Below are 13,928 nucleotides of genomic sequence, written 5' to 3'. Positions count from 1 at the left end.
ACATGATCTTATGCATAGAAAACCATGTGAATTCTGTAAAAACAACTACTAGAACAAATAACTAATTTAGCACAAGTTCCCACCATACAAGATCAGTTTGTAAAACTCAGTTGTACTTTTATATACTAGCAATAAACAATTCATGAATGAAGTAATAATAAAACCCTTACAATAACATCAAAAAGCATGAAATACTTGGAGTAAACTTAACAGTATGTGCAAGACTTTACTGAAAACCCCAAAGCAATTCTGAGAGAAACTGAAGAATACATAAGTAAATGTGAAATTTACCATGTTAATTTATTAGAAGGCACAATATTGTTAATGATGACAGTTCTCTGTAAATTGTTCTATAGATTCAATGCATTTTCAATCAAAATATCATTAGACTTTTGTGTCAAATTTGACAAGCTGTTTCTAAATTTATATGGAAATTCAGAGGCCTTGGAATAACTAGAATAATTTTGGTGGGAAAAATACAATGCTGAGTATTTACAATCCTTAGTTTCAAAACTTATTATAAAACTACAATAATCAGGATAGGCATAAGAGTGTATATAGAGAACAATGAAACACAACAGAGCATCCAGAAATAGACCTATACATATATGATGAATTGATTTTCAACAAAGTTGCTGTGGTAATTCAGTGAAGGAAAGATGGTCTTGTCAGCAGTTGGTGCTAGAGCAACTGGATACCAGTATGGGGAGAAGAACCAAAAACCTTCTACTTTTATCTCACTCTATATTAAAAAAATTAACTTGATATGAAGAGTAAACCTAAAAGTAAAAGCTAGAACTAGAAACCTTCCAGGATAAAAGGGAGAGGAGCTTTGTAACACAGAGGCAGCAATAGTTTCCTAGGTGATAATAACACCGAATTAACTATAAAAGATAAATATTGATAAAGGACACTATTAAGAAAGTATAAAGGCAAGCCACAGACTTGAGAGAAAACATTTACAGTCCCTATTATCTAACAAAGGACTTGAGTCCAGGATCTATATATTTAAAACAAAAACCCAAAACAAACTTACAACTCAAAGTGAAGAAGCAAACAGTTCAATAAAATTAAGTTCAAAAGATTTGAATAGACACTTCATAAAAGAAGATACATGAATAACTATCTCAAGTATTATCATCATTAGTCCTCAGGAAAAGCAAATTAAAACCACAAAGATACCATTAAAAAACACTAGAATGCTAAAAACATTGTATCTATTTTACATTGCTGGTTGGGCTGTAAAATGGTACAACCACTTTGAAAAACAGTATGGCTCTTTCATATAAAGTTAAACATACACCTAACCTTATGATTCTGTAATTTACTCTTGGATTTTTACCCAAGAAAAATGAAAACATATGTCCAAAGGAAGACTTGCATGTGAATGTTGTAGCAGTTTTATTCATAACAGCCAAAGACTGGGAATGTTAAACAACAAAAAATCAAGTGAATAAATGTTAAAAAGTTTTTTCCCAGTTTTATTGAGGTATAATTGACACATAGCACTTTATAAATTTAAGGTGTACAGCACAATATATCACGGAATGTTTACTGCAATAGATTTAGTGAACATCCATCATCTCATATTGATAGACATTAAAGAAATGGAAAAAAATATTTTTCTTTGTGATTTTTTCCTCTTAGGATTTATTCTCTTAACAATTTTCATATATAACATAAAACAGTGTTAATTGGCTTTATCATGTTGTGCATTACATTCCTAGAATTTATTTATCTTATAACTGAAAGTTAGTAGCTTTTGACCATCTTCATCTAATTCCCACTCCTCCCGCTCCCTGCCTCTGTTAGCTACAAATCTGATCTCTTTTTCTATGAGTTTGTTTTTGAAGTGTAATTGACTTACAAACTGTGTTAGTTCTTGGTGCACAACATAGTGCTTCAGTACTTCTATACATTTCAAAATGATCACCATGATAACTAGTTGTCATCTGTTAACCATAAAAGATAAGACATAGTTATTGACTATATTCCTCATGCTGTACATTTCATATTTGTGACTCATGTATTTTGTAACAAAGTTTGTTCCTTTTTCTTTAAAAATAGACTATTTTTTTAGTGCAGTTTCAGGTTTACAGCAGAATTGAGCAGAAAATACAGAGTTCCCACATAGCCCTCCCCACCCACACATATATACTCCCCTACCCTCAACATCCCTCATCATTGTGGCATATTTGGTACAATCGATGAACCAACATGGGCACATTATTATCAACCAAAGTCCATAGTTTACATTAGGGTTCACTCTTGATGTACATTCTATGGGCTTTGACAAATGCATAATGACATATAACCATCACTATAATATCATACAGAATAATTTTATTGCCCTAAAAATCCCTTGTGCTCCATCTATTCATCCCTCCCTCCGTCTCCCCAAACCTGTAGAAACCATGATCTTTCTTTTGTTTCCGTAGCTTTGCCTTTTCCAGAATGTCATTTGGTTGGAATCTTTTCAGACTGGCTTCTTTCATTTAGTAATATGTCTTTTAAGTTTCTTCCATGTCTTTCATGGCTTGATAACTCTTTTTTTCTTTTCACAGCACATATATTTTAAAATTTACATATATGTAGTGTTCATTGTTTGTAAGAATGTTTAGAGCTTTAGCTTTTTAAACTTACATAGTTATCAAAGGAATAAAGCCAACCACAAAATAAAAATTAATTCAAAAAGATACATACACCTTGCTATTAACAGCAACATTATTTGTCATTGCCAAGATATGGAAGCATCCTAAGTGCACATCAGTAGTTGAGTAGATAATGGAGATGCAGCATACAAATATGTAATGGAATACAACTCATAAGAAAGAAGGATACTTTGCCATTTGCGGCCCTTTACTTTTTCTTTGACTTCAAAAACCAGAACTTTATAACCGGCATAAACATTTCCATTACATCAAGAACAACAAAATACCTAGAAATAAACTTAACCAAGGAGGTTACCTATACTCCGAAAGCCAAAGTGACACAAAGAAATGGAAAGATTTCTTGTGCTCTTGGATTGGAAGAATCAATAATATCAAAATGGCCACACTACCCAAAGCAATCCACATATCCAGTGCAACCCCTAGCAAAATAGTCAAGACATTCCTCACAGAACGAGAAAAAACAATTCCAAAATTTATAAGGAACCACAAAAGACCCTGAACAGCCAAAGCAATCTTTTGTATGTCTTTTTTTCCCCCTCTTTCTTCTTTTTGTTCTCTTCTCTTATGGTTTGATGACTAGAGAAGATCCTTTAACATCTGTTGCAAAGCTGGTTTGGTGGTACTGAAATCTTTTAGCTTTTGTTTATCTGTCAAGCTTTTAGTTTCTCCATCAAGTCTAAATGAGAGCCTTGCTGGATAGAGTATTCTTTGTTGTAAGTTTTCCCCATTCATCACTTTAAGTATATCGTGCCACTCCCTTCTGGCCTGTAGAGTTTCTGCTGAAAAATCAGCTGATAACATTATGGGAGTTCTCTTGTGTGTTATTTGTTGCTTTTCTCTTCCTAATTTTAATATTTTCTCCTTAACCTTAATTTTTGTCAATTTGATGACTGTGCTTTGATGTGCTCCTCTTTGGGTTGATCCTGTGTGGTATTCTCTATGCTTCCTGGACTTGGGTGACTGTTTCCTTTCCCAAGCTGGGGAAGTTTTCAGTGATTATCTTGCCAAAAATTTTCTCAGGTCCTTTCTCTCTCTCTTCTCTTTCTGGGACCCCTATAATGCAAATATTAGAGCACTTCATGTTGTCCCAGAGTTCTCTTAAACTATCCTGATTCCTTTTCATTATTTTTTCTGTTTTCTGTTCTAAAGTAGTGATTTCCACTAATCTGTCTTCTAGCTCACTGATCCGTTCTTCTGCCTTGTTTAGTCTATTCTTGGTTCCTTCTAGTGTGTTTTTCATTTCAGTGATTTTGTCCTTCAACTCTGGGTATTCTTTATATTTTCCAACTCTTTGCTAAAAACTTCACTCTGTGCATCTATATTCCTCCTGAGTTCTCTGAACGTCTTCACCATCATTACTTTAAAGTCTTTCTCAGATAAATTTCCTATCTCTCCATCACTTATTTCTTCTTCTGGGATTTTATCTCATGCCTTGGCCTGGGAGATACTCCTTTGCCGCCTCATATCATCTATCTTTCTATGTGTTTGTGTATTCCTTCCACAGGCTTTGGGATTGTTGTCTTCTTATTTCTAGTATCTGCCCCTGGTGGATGAGGCTGGGCTAGAGGCTTATGCAGGGTTCCTGGCAGGAGGAGCCAGTGCCTGCTCACTGCTGGATGAAAATTGTTCCTGGACCTCTGGTGTCTAGAGGCCTTTGTGGCTTAGGAAGTCTGCTGATGGGTGGGGCTGTGTTCCCACCCTGTATGTTTGGCCCGAGGGTTCCCTACAGGCTGTTCGGTGGGGCTAGATCATGGTGCTAATGATCCAATCAATATGTCAGCCTCCAGGAAAGCTCATGTAGATGAACATTACCAGAATGTCCGCCACCAGTTTTAATTCCCCTGGGTGAGCCGCAGACTTCCCCACATCCCCAGAAGACCCTCCAAGTCCAGCAGGCAGGCCGGGCCCAGGTTCCTATGAAATCACTTCCTCTTCCCTTGGACCTGGCATGCACAAGATTCTGTGTAGGCTTCCCAAGTGAATGGAGTCTCCGTTTCCCCTAGTCCCATGGGGCTTCTGGCACCAAGCCCTGCTGGCCTTCAAAACCAGATGTCCTGGGGTCTCCTTCTCTTCCCAATGCCAGAACCCAAGCTGGGGAGCCTGATGTGGGGCTTAGAGCTCTCATGCCTATGGGAGAGCCTCTGTGGCTTAACAAATCTTCAGTTTGTGGATCACCAACCGAGGGGTATGGAGCCTAATTATATCGTGAGCATGCCCTTCCTACTATCTTGCTGTGGTTCCTTCTTTGTGTTTTCAGTTGCAGAAGATCTTTTTTGCTAGGTTCCAGTCTTTTTTCTGATGGTGGTTTAGCATTCAGTTGTGGATTTGTTGTAGTCATGAGGAGAGGTGAGCTTGTGGTCCTACTGCTCCACCATCTTGACCAGAAATCCCATAAAAGTTTGTTCCTCTTAATCTTCCTCACCTATTTCTCTGCTCCCTCCACCCCCCTTCCCTCTGGCAACCACCTATTTGTTCTCTATATCCATTACTTTGTTTCTGTTTATCAACTGAGTAAATTTAAAATCAAATTGGTTTTATTTAATGATTCACGAATTGGGCAACATTGCATCTAGCAATAGAAAGGAGCTCCACTGAGCTGTAGTAAAGGAAAGTTTTTCAAAAGTGGAAAAGGGACAGAAAAAGGAAATTTTTAGCAAAGAATGCAATGTTTCAGACACCCTCCTAAGGGGAATGGAAGGGCCTATCAGGCAGATAATCTCGCTAGTGCTGACCAGGTAATTCCAGGTTGACCGGTTAAAGGTTGCATTCCTATGCAGATTGAGACTGCAGTTAGGTTAAGTATTAAGTCTCAGTGACTCCTTTTTGGGCCTGCTGTCTCCTTTTTACCAGAAACAAATGTCTGTCAACAGTATTATAGATAAACAAATTCTGCAATGGAATGCTACTTAGCAAGAGAAAGCAGACACAAGTGAGAATGTACAGTACAATTCAGTTTTTATGAAGTTGAAAAACATGAAAAAGATACAGTGTCATAAAGTAGATCCAGGAGTGTTTGAGGCTGATAAAGGGGGGCTGACTGTGAAGGTGATGAAAATGTTTTGTGCCTTGTACTGGTTGTTATAGGAATTTTTTTAAATGCTTCTAACTGTTCACTGGAAGTGGGTGCTCTTTATTGTATATAAATTATGACCCAGAATTGATTGTTTTTTAAAGTAGTTCTTGTGGATCTCTGAATATTAGAAGTCCTCCTAGTGGAGTCAGGTGAGAGAATTTGTAGAGATGCAGTCTCTTAAATCTCATCCTTTGTTTTCTACTCAGCAGTATCACGGTAATTCTTAGAAGATGAGAGCCTGATTGCTTTCTGAAATTCCTATGCTAGTGGTCAAATATCACTAACAGCTTTACTCGATAGGGTTTTCTCCCCTCCTTTTACCTACAATCTTTTCAAGTGTCTTTCCTATACCAGCCAGACAATAGAAATCCTCAAATGAAGGGTTTTAATCGGGAGAGATTTGGATGAGCATTTGGATTATTTGGAGTATTTGGACGAGCAGAACTGGGGGAAAGCAGAAATTGCACATAAGAATTAAGATAGATGAGCAGTCTCTATACTTGAATATGTTTTAAGGAGTTTAGAAAAAGAATGTTCCAGGAGAAAAGACTTTTCTAGCTCAGAGATAGGAATAAGCGTGAAGAGATTGTTCCACCTGGAGCCTAGAATTCATCCTGGAGATCCATATGACCTAATGATGGACCTATATAGCAAAGGATGAATGCTGGTATAGGGAATATGAAAGTAGCATGGAATAATCTTGAGATCCTGTAGTAAAACCACCTCAGTTTTAGTACCTGCTCTGTTGTTCTGGAGTTTAGTTTTGTACTTTTTGTTGGTGGTGGTGGTGGTTAAAAAACAAAGAGTGAGATTTTGTCATTTCTGAAGTCCTTTTTGTTTCCAAGGTTTTGAGTCTACAAAAAAGTGAATGACTATATGAGATGATGGGTGTTAATTAAACCTACTGTGGTTATATTTCACTATATATATATATAAAGTAAACTATCATGTTGTACATCTAATTTATATTCATTTACTTATTTAAATGGATATACTGGGGATTGAACCCAGGACCTCCTGCATGCTAAGCACATGCATTACCACTGAGCCATACCCTCCCCCTGTACTGTACATCTTAAACTTATACAGTGATGTATGTTAATTATTTCTCAATAAAACTGGAAGAAAAAGTGAATGAAAGTTTATATGCAAAGTTTTGATGATGTGATAATCATGGTGGGGTTTTCATATATTTCACTGTATTGAAACTGGTGAATGAGATTAAGGATGGACATTGGTTATAATTATTTCTTTATTTTCTTTGCAGGAATTAATCATTTCATGAGAGAGACAGTAAAGAATTGTAAAAGAGATGGATTTGTTCAGACTATTTTGGGAAGGCGTAGATATTTACCAGGAATCAAAGACAACAACCCTTACCGTAAAGCTCACGTATGTTGAAATTTCTCTGGATTTCTGACTTAATATTTTAAAGGCATATACTTTTTCACAAGGACTAGATGCTGCTAATGTTCCTTTTAGAGATTACTAGCATATTAATTTGATCTCCTGTTTTATTCAGGGCTTCTGAAGTGATGGTGCATGCCAGTATTTGCTGAACACAGTCTTTAGGGGACTAATATAAATATGGTTTCACTTAATAATACTTCAATTAAAGATATTCTGTTTTAGTAAGCCAATTATTTATTAGCTTTGGTAATAAGTTATAAGTAAACTTAGTTGTAACATTTGCTAATTGTTCTTTGTTTCAGATATTGTATACTAAGTTGTTGTATCACAGCAGATTGCCAGTGTTGTCAGAGATTAGCCAATCATTGAACTGTGGTATTTTTTTAGTTCATTCTGCTTGTTGATTTATTTTAAAAACTCTGGCTCATTAGAGGTTATTAGGATGCCCAAAATATTAAAGAAGGCTGTTTTTAATATTATTCAAAAGATTTATTGATGGTGTTTTCTCAAATTATGATTAAAATCTTTCTGAAATCATTAGGATCCATAAAAGTATTCTGTGTGTCTGAGCATTTAAGCTTCTATTATAGCATAAACCTTCTATTGTAAAGTTGTATTTTGCCCTTATCCCATACTTTTGTGTGTGAGTACCCATTACACGTTGCATGTAATGAAAATAGCCCCCAAATTGCTAAACTTCTGTCTTGATCTAGAATCTCTCAGAGCAATAATGCTCTTAGGGACTATGGAAGAATAGTTGGGTTTTTGTTATTTCTTCACTCTCTAGCCTCCCATATATCCACATACAGTCATCAGCTATCTGTCAGGCCTCTACCATATCTCCAAGTGAAGTAGGCACTGTAGTTGATGAGGAAAAGTAAGTCTTAAAATGTATTGGAAGGGATAAAACAAACTAAAAAAATATAAAAATTACATATATACTCAAGTTATTTAGGCTTCCAGAGAGTAGGTAGGTCTTGAACAAATTCTTTAAGACTAAAGTTCATATTGTTGGGCATGAGCAAAAGACAATCACAAGTGAGTAAGAGTTTGAGTAAGAATTGGCCAAAAACCAATCTGATAGTGGAGAATTTGAGTTGTCACTGAGGAGTTGATCATTTCTACTGGTCAGATGGAATCAGCTACTGGAAGGCTTTAAATGGCAGGCTGAGAGATTTGGGCTTGATCTAGTAGGGATTGATTATGTTTCTTGGGATTTACATAATGAAAAATGGAGGATAGATTTATTAATGATAATGAACCAAACACTTCGAAAAAGAAAACTAATGTTTTTATAGTTAAAGATATGAGAGTAAGACTTTTCATACCAAATCCTTAGGAAAGTCAGAGTTCTGATTCATTATGTTGTTGCTGAGAAAAAACAAGTTCCAACCTTCTAAATCAGCAATAGAGTAAATATAGCCAGATTTATTTTTAAATTTTTGTTTAGTTTGCTATTCTTTTTATTTCAACTTTTATTATGTTAGAAAGTACACATAGAGAAAGCTCAAGAAACAAATATAAATTTCAATAAATTATCATAGAGCTGTACCTGTGTAACTACCTTCCAAGCCAAAAAAAAATAGAATATTGTCAGCATCCCAGAAGCTCCTCTCATGCCTCTTCCTAATTACCTTCCTAGAAATAACCTCTAAACCTTCTAACCCTATGGATTTGTTTTATGTATTTTTGACCTCTGTATGCGTCATATATGTGTATTGTTCTGTGTTTAACTTCTTTCACTCAAAATTACATAGGCAAGTCATTCATGTTGTTTCATGTAGAGGTAGCTGTATAGATCTGATATATGAGTATACCATGATTTATTCATTTTTCTGTTGATGGGTTTCTAGTTTGGAGCTATTATGGATCTTGCTGATTTGATCATTCTTGTGCAAGGTTCTTGGTGCACATTTATTTTCATTTATGTTTGGTAAAGACCTAGTCATAGAATTGCTGCCTATCTTCAACTTCAGTAGATAAAGCCACGTTGTGTTTTATGGTGGTTATAGCAATTTGTCCTCTCATGTGTGTTCTCATTGCTCTGCATCCTTGCTAACGTTTGCTATTAAGTTAATACAGTTTTAGCTATTTTGGTGGTATAGTATCTTGTAGTTTGTATTTTCTTGAATACTAATGAAGTAAAGCAACTTAACAATTATTTATTAGCCATTTATTTATTTTTTTCTTGTGTAAGTGCCAATTCAGTTTTTCTTGTTCTTTTTTGTTGTTGTTGTTGTTGGGTTGTCTTGTCTTTTTCTTACTGATTTATAGGAGCCTGTTACTGATTACACGTGTGGAAAATATTCTCTTCCACACTGTGTCTGGCCTTTTTGTTCTCTTATTAGTAATTTTAGAGGAAAGGAGAGTATTAATTTTGTTTATTCTTAAATATTTTATTGAGAAATAACATTTATGCAATAAAGGGCACAAATCTTGAGTATAAACCTTGAAGTTTCACATACACACACACACACACACACACACACACACACACACACACACACTGATAAAGCCACTATCATAATCAAGATATAGAATTTTTCCAGGACCCCAGAAGACTTATTTATATTTCTTCCAAGTTGGTACTATCACCTCTGTGCAGACACATAAAGCTTTAGATTAGTTTTATATGAACTTGAATTTTATTTAAATGCAGTCATACTACTTGTACTCTTGGGTCTAACTTTTCATTCAAATATACATCTGTGAGATTCATGTGTCATGTGCAGCTATAGTTCATGTCTTTATTTAGCTGAGTAATATTCCATTGTAGGAACATACCAACAATTTATCTTTTCTAATATTGGCAGACATTTTGGTCATTTTCAGGTTTGGGCTATCATTAATAAAGCTGCTATGAATATTCTTGTATTTGTCTTTTGGTATACATATGCACCCAATTCTGTTACCTTAGAGTGGAATTGCTGATTCATAGAGTAAGCATATTTTTATCTTTAGTACATGCTGCCTGATTTGCAGAGTGCTTATTTTCATTGCCATCAGCAATGTATCTACATTCTTGCCATTGCTTGGTATGATTGGTCTTTTTAATTTTAGCAATTCTAGTATCTGAGTCAGGGTACCTCTATGTGCCTTTAATTTGCTTCTCCCTGATGACTGGTGATATTGAACTCCTTTTTTATATGTTTTTTGAACATTTGGATACCTTCTTTTATGAAATGTCTGTTTAACTGCTATGTTTTTATTTTTGAGTTGTCTGTCCTTTAACTGATTTATGAGAGTCCTTTATATAGTCCAGATATGAATCCTTTGCTTACATAGATTTATCAGTCTTTTGTATTATTGTGTTGCTTTCCTTGATCTGTTTAAGAAAGCTTTTTCTACCCCAATTTCAAGAAAATATTCTCTAGAAGTTTTTGGTTTTACTTTTACATTTATATCTATAGTCAACCAGGAATTGATTTTTACTTTTTATGAGAGATTGAGGGTCAAGGTCCTCCCTAACCCCCATGGATATACAGTTGTCCAAACTATTTATTGAAAAGACTGAGCTTCCCCGAACTGCTCTGCAGTGCTGCCTTTGCCACAAATTATATTTTAAAATATGGATGTGTCTGTTTCTGGTCACATTGTTTTGGTCTGTTGTGTCTGTTCATCCTTTAGGCAGTGTCATACTACCTTAGTTATGAAGCTGCTTTATAAGATGTTTCGGTATATGGTAAAGTAAGTTTTCTCATCTTGGGTCCCTACTCCTCCACCCCCCAAGAATATTTACCCATTCTTGGTTCTGTGTATTTCCATATAAATTGTAGAAGCAGCTTGTGAATTTCCACACAAACATAAAATCCTATTGGGATTCTTAGTTGCAATTGCCTTAAATTCATAGATCAAGGTGGGATTACTGGACATATTTATAAATTTGAGTTTTCCAATCCATGAACATGTTATATATGTCCATTTTATTTAGGTCTTTGGGTCCTGCACCCCTGGCCTAACTGTTCCTTCTTTAAGTGTAATCTGCCTTTTTTTCTCTAGGTTGTTTTCAATAGAGTATTTTTCTTTTTGTGTGGTTTCTAGCAGATTTTCTGTTATGTGGTTAACTGTGTGCTTTTTTAAATTTCCTGTGGATGTGTGTGTTAAATGTATCCTTTCCTGAGGGTGTTATGACTTCTTGAATCTGCACCTTGAGATCCTTTGTTGATTTTGGAAAATTCTTAGTCATTTCTTCTTCAATCATTGCTTCATCAGATCTCTCCTCTCTGAAACTTCTATTACAAAAATTTTAAACTTTTTTCTTTAATTCCTCATTTTTCATATCCTCTGTTTGGTATTTTTCGATGTTTATATTTCATCATGGTTACTTCTGGATATTTTCTTCTAACTTGTCTTTCAATTGGCTGATTTGCTCTTCAATTTGCTGTTGAGCAACGATTGAGCCTTTAAGTTCTAAGTAATATAGAACTTTTCCAGCACCCCAGAAAGCTTTTGTATCTCTCTCCAAGTCAGTACTATCCCCACCCCTGTGCACATACAGCAAACTATAGAGAAAGCACTGTTTAAGTGCTTTAAGTTCCATTATTTTTATTTTTCTGTTCTAGAGTTTCCATTTTGTTCTTAATTATGAGTACATGGTTCTCAATAGTGAAATATTTTTGTCTTTTATTTTCTTGATAACGTGATTATTTTATAGTCTAATGAGTTTGATAGTAGTCTGTAATCAAACATGTCCCATACTTGGATCCCTGTAGTCTATTCCTATTGCTTTTTATTTTTCTTAGTTTTCTACAAAAACAATTACATTGTCTCAACTCCTTATGGGCCTCCTGCTACTTGATGGGCCTGAACCCAAGTATTTTTTCCCACCCCTCAAGACCATCAAGCTCTGTTCAGCTTCTTAGCCTCTCAGCTGCCTCTTTTGGAATCTGTTGATGTCCCTGGGAGAAAGGGCAGCCTCCAATGCCCGTATCACCTCCTTGCTTTCCTTTCTCTTCTAGTTCTTTAGGTTCTGTAATTTTTCACTTACTTTGTACCTGTCTGATTTATTCAAAAAGGCATTTTCTGACCAGCTTTTCTGGTTGTTATCAGTGGGAGGATTGGTCCTAATGGCCTAATCTCCCATTACTAGAAACCTATATTTTTATGTTCATGAAAATGCTCTGGTGATGAGAAGCAACTGAGATTATGGGACACAAAGCCAAGACTGTCAAGTTTTCTTATTTTGGAGGAGAATCAGGGAAGTACAGTATCACGAGAATAAAATATATTTATGTTAATCATATTTGCTTATGTCACAGTGAAAACAACCCAAAATTTCAGTGACTTATAAAAAGAAGCTTTATTTTTAATTCATGTTATAGTTTGGCTCTAGGTCGACTATGGCTCTGCTCCAGTCCCTATCTGGGATAAACTCTTTTTTTGTGTGACAGTGTTAGATAGTTTTTAAAACTTCTTACATGTGCTGTATGTCAGTTTTACATTTAATTGGCCCATTCTTAAAGAGTGAAAAACACTTTGAGTCACATGGCTTTGGATGGAGGCTATGGAACTTCACAGAGAAAGGCAGCAAGCAATAGCAATAACAACATAATCCACTGCACAAGGCATACAGTTTCAAGAAGGGGAGGAGTCAGTAGAACTTTGACATTCAGTCAGCCTTTAAACAGTGACAGCTGAGTGAGTTTAGAATGAATTCATCAGCATTTGACAAAACAACAGTTAGTTTAAAAAAAAAAGTCTATTTAACTAGTATTTAATATAAGGGAAGTTGGTGATAGGGAGCTCTCTCAAGTTACGTAGATCCTCCAGTGAGTAGATCCTTCCCACTTTCTGAGCCCTTTGGGAACAATAGGAGTGATATTCATGGATAGGTTGCACCCTAGGTACTAACCTGGACCCCTGTTCCCCTGCCCCAGGATGATCACTTTTAGCAAGTGACCATGGCAGCAATAGTTCAGGGAAGTTCTACTTTAATACCCAGGACTCTAGGATCTGCACATTTACTGGCAGCTAACAATTAGCCCCAACAGCCCATAGAAAGCTCTGATTAATACCAGAGGGCTCCAGATCTAGTGGGCCAAACTCTACATAGGACCAAGAGTCCACTGATATGAGGGATGTACTTGAAATTTTCCAACCCACATGACAAAGAATGATATTCTAATTATAACTATTTAGGATTAAGAGCAATTGTATTCTGAGGAATACACCCTTTAAAGTGAAATTTAGAACATCGATAATATAATTTTGGGCCTCTAAATACATTTTAAGTATAATGCAGTTTTTGGTTCCTGAGTGTTGAAGATTTCTAAATTGAAGCAACCTGACGTTCTTTTGTTTAATCTATCCTCTAGTGAATGACAACCCAGAATCTAGAGCTCTGGATCATTCCAGTTGTTATTCTTAGGATGCAGGTCAATAGTTGTTATCCTGGGTCACATCTCGTCCAGATTTCCAGTCTGGTTGCAGGTGTCAGCACTAATCTGTGGACACTTTAAAGGCAGGTATGAAACCACGTTGGCATATCTGATGGAGCACCTGTTATTATTGTTTCTCGTAGGCTGAGCGTCAGGCTATCAACACAACAGTCCAAGGTTCGGCGGCTGATGTTGTCAAAATAGCCACAGTTAATATTCAGAAGCAATTAGAGACCTTCCACTCAACCTTCAAATCCCATGGTCATCGGGAGGGTATGCTCCAAAATGACAGAACAGGTTTGTTCATAAATGAGGCCCCTGATATAACATAGTGAGATTAATTATGTCAGAAAAGAAAAGGAGAAGTATTTTACATATTATTTCTCAGCAATTCTC

At 35.8% G+C, this 13,928-nt stretch overlaps 1 protein-coding gene across 5 annotated transcripts in view; it reads left to right on the top strand.

Annotated features, from left to right (window-relative positions):
- The window catches only part of POLQ (DNA polymerase theta), a 125,860-nt gene that overhangs the window by 108,206 nt on the left and 3,726 nt on the right, over positions 1 to 13,928 (top strand). For all 5 annotated transcript variants that reach the window (XM_074364326.1, XM_045507232.2, XM_010970873.3 and 2 more), the window contains 2 exons: positions 7,013 to 7,137; positions 13,676 to 13,829. In XM_074364326.1, coding sequence (XP_074220427.1) covers positions 7,013 to 7,137; positions 13,676 to 13,829 — 279 coding nt within the window. The remainder of the gene's footprint in view (positions 1 to 7,012; positions 7,138 to 13,675; positions 13,830 to 13,928) is intronic.

Source organism: Camelus bactrianus, chromosome 1 (genome assembly GCF_048773025.1).
Source record: "Camelus bactrianus isolate YW-2024 breed Bactrian camel chromosome 1, ASM4877302v1, whole genome shotgun sequence".
Lineage (NCBI taxonomy): Eukaryota > Metazoa > Chordata > Mammalia > Artiodactyla > Camelidae > Camelus > Camelus bactrianus.
The sequence above is the reverse complement of the archived record's forward strand: the minus strand, read 5'-3'. Positions and strand labels throughout refer to the sequence as shown.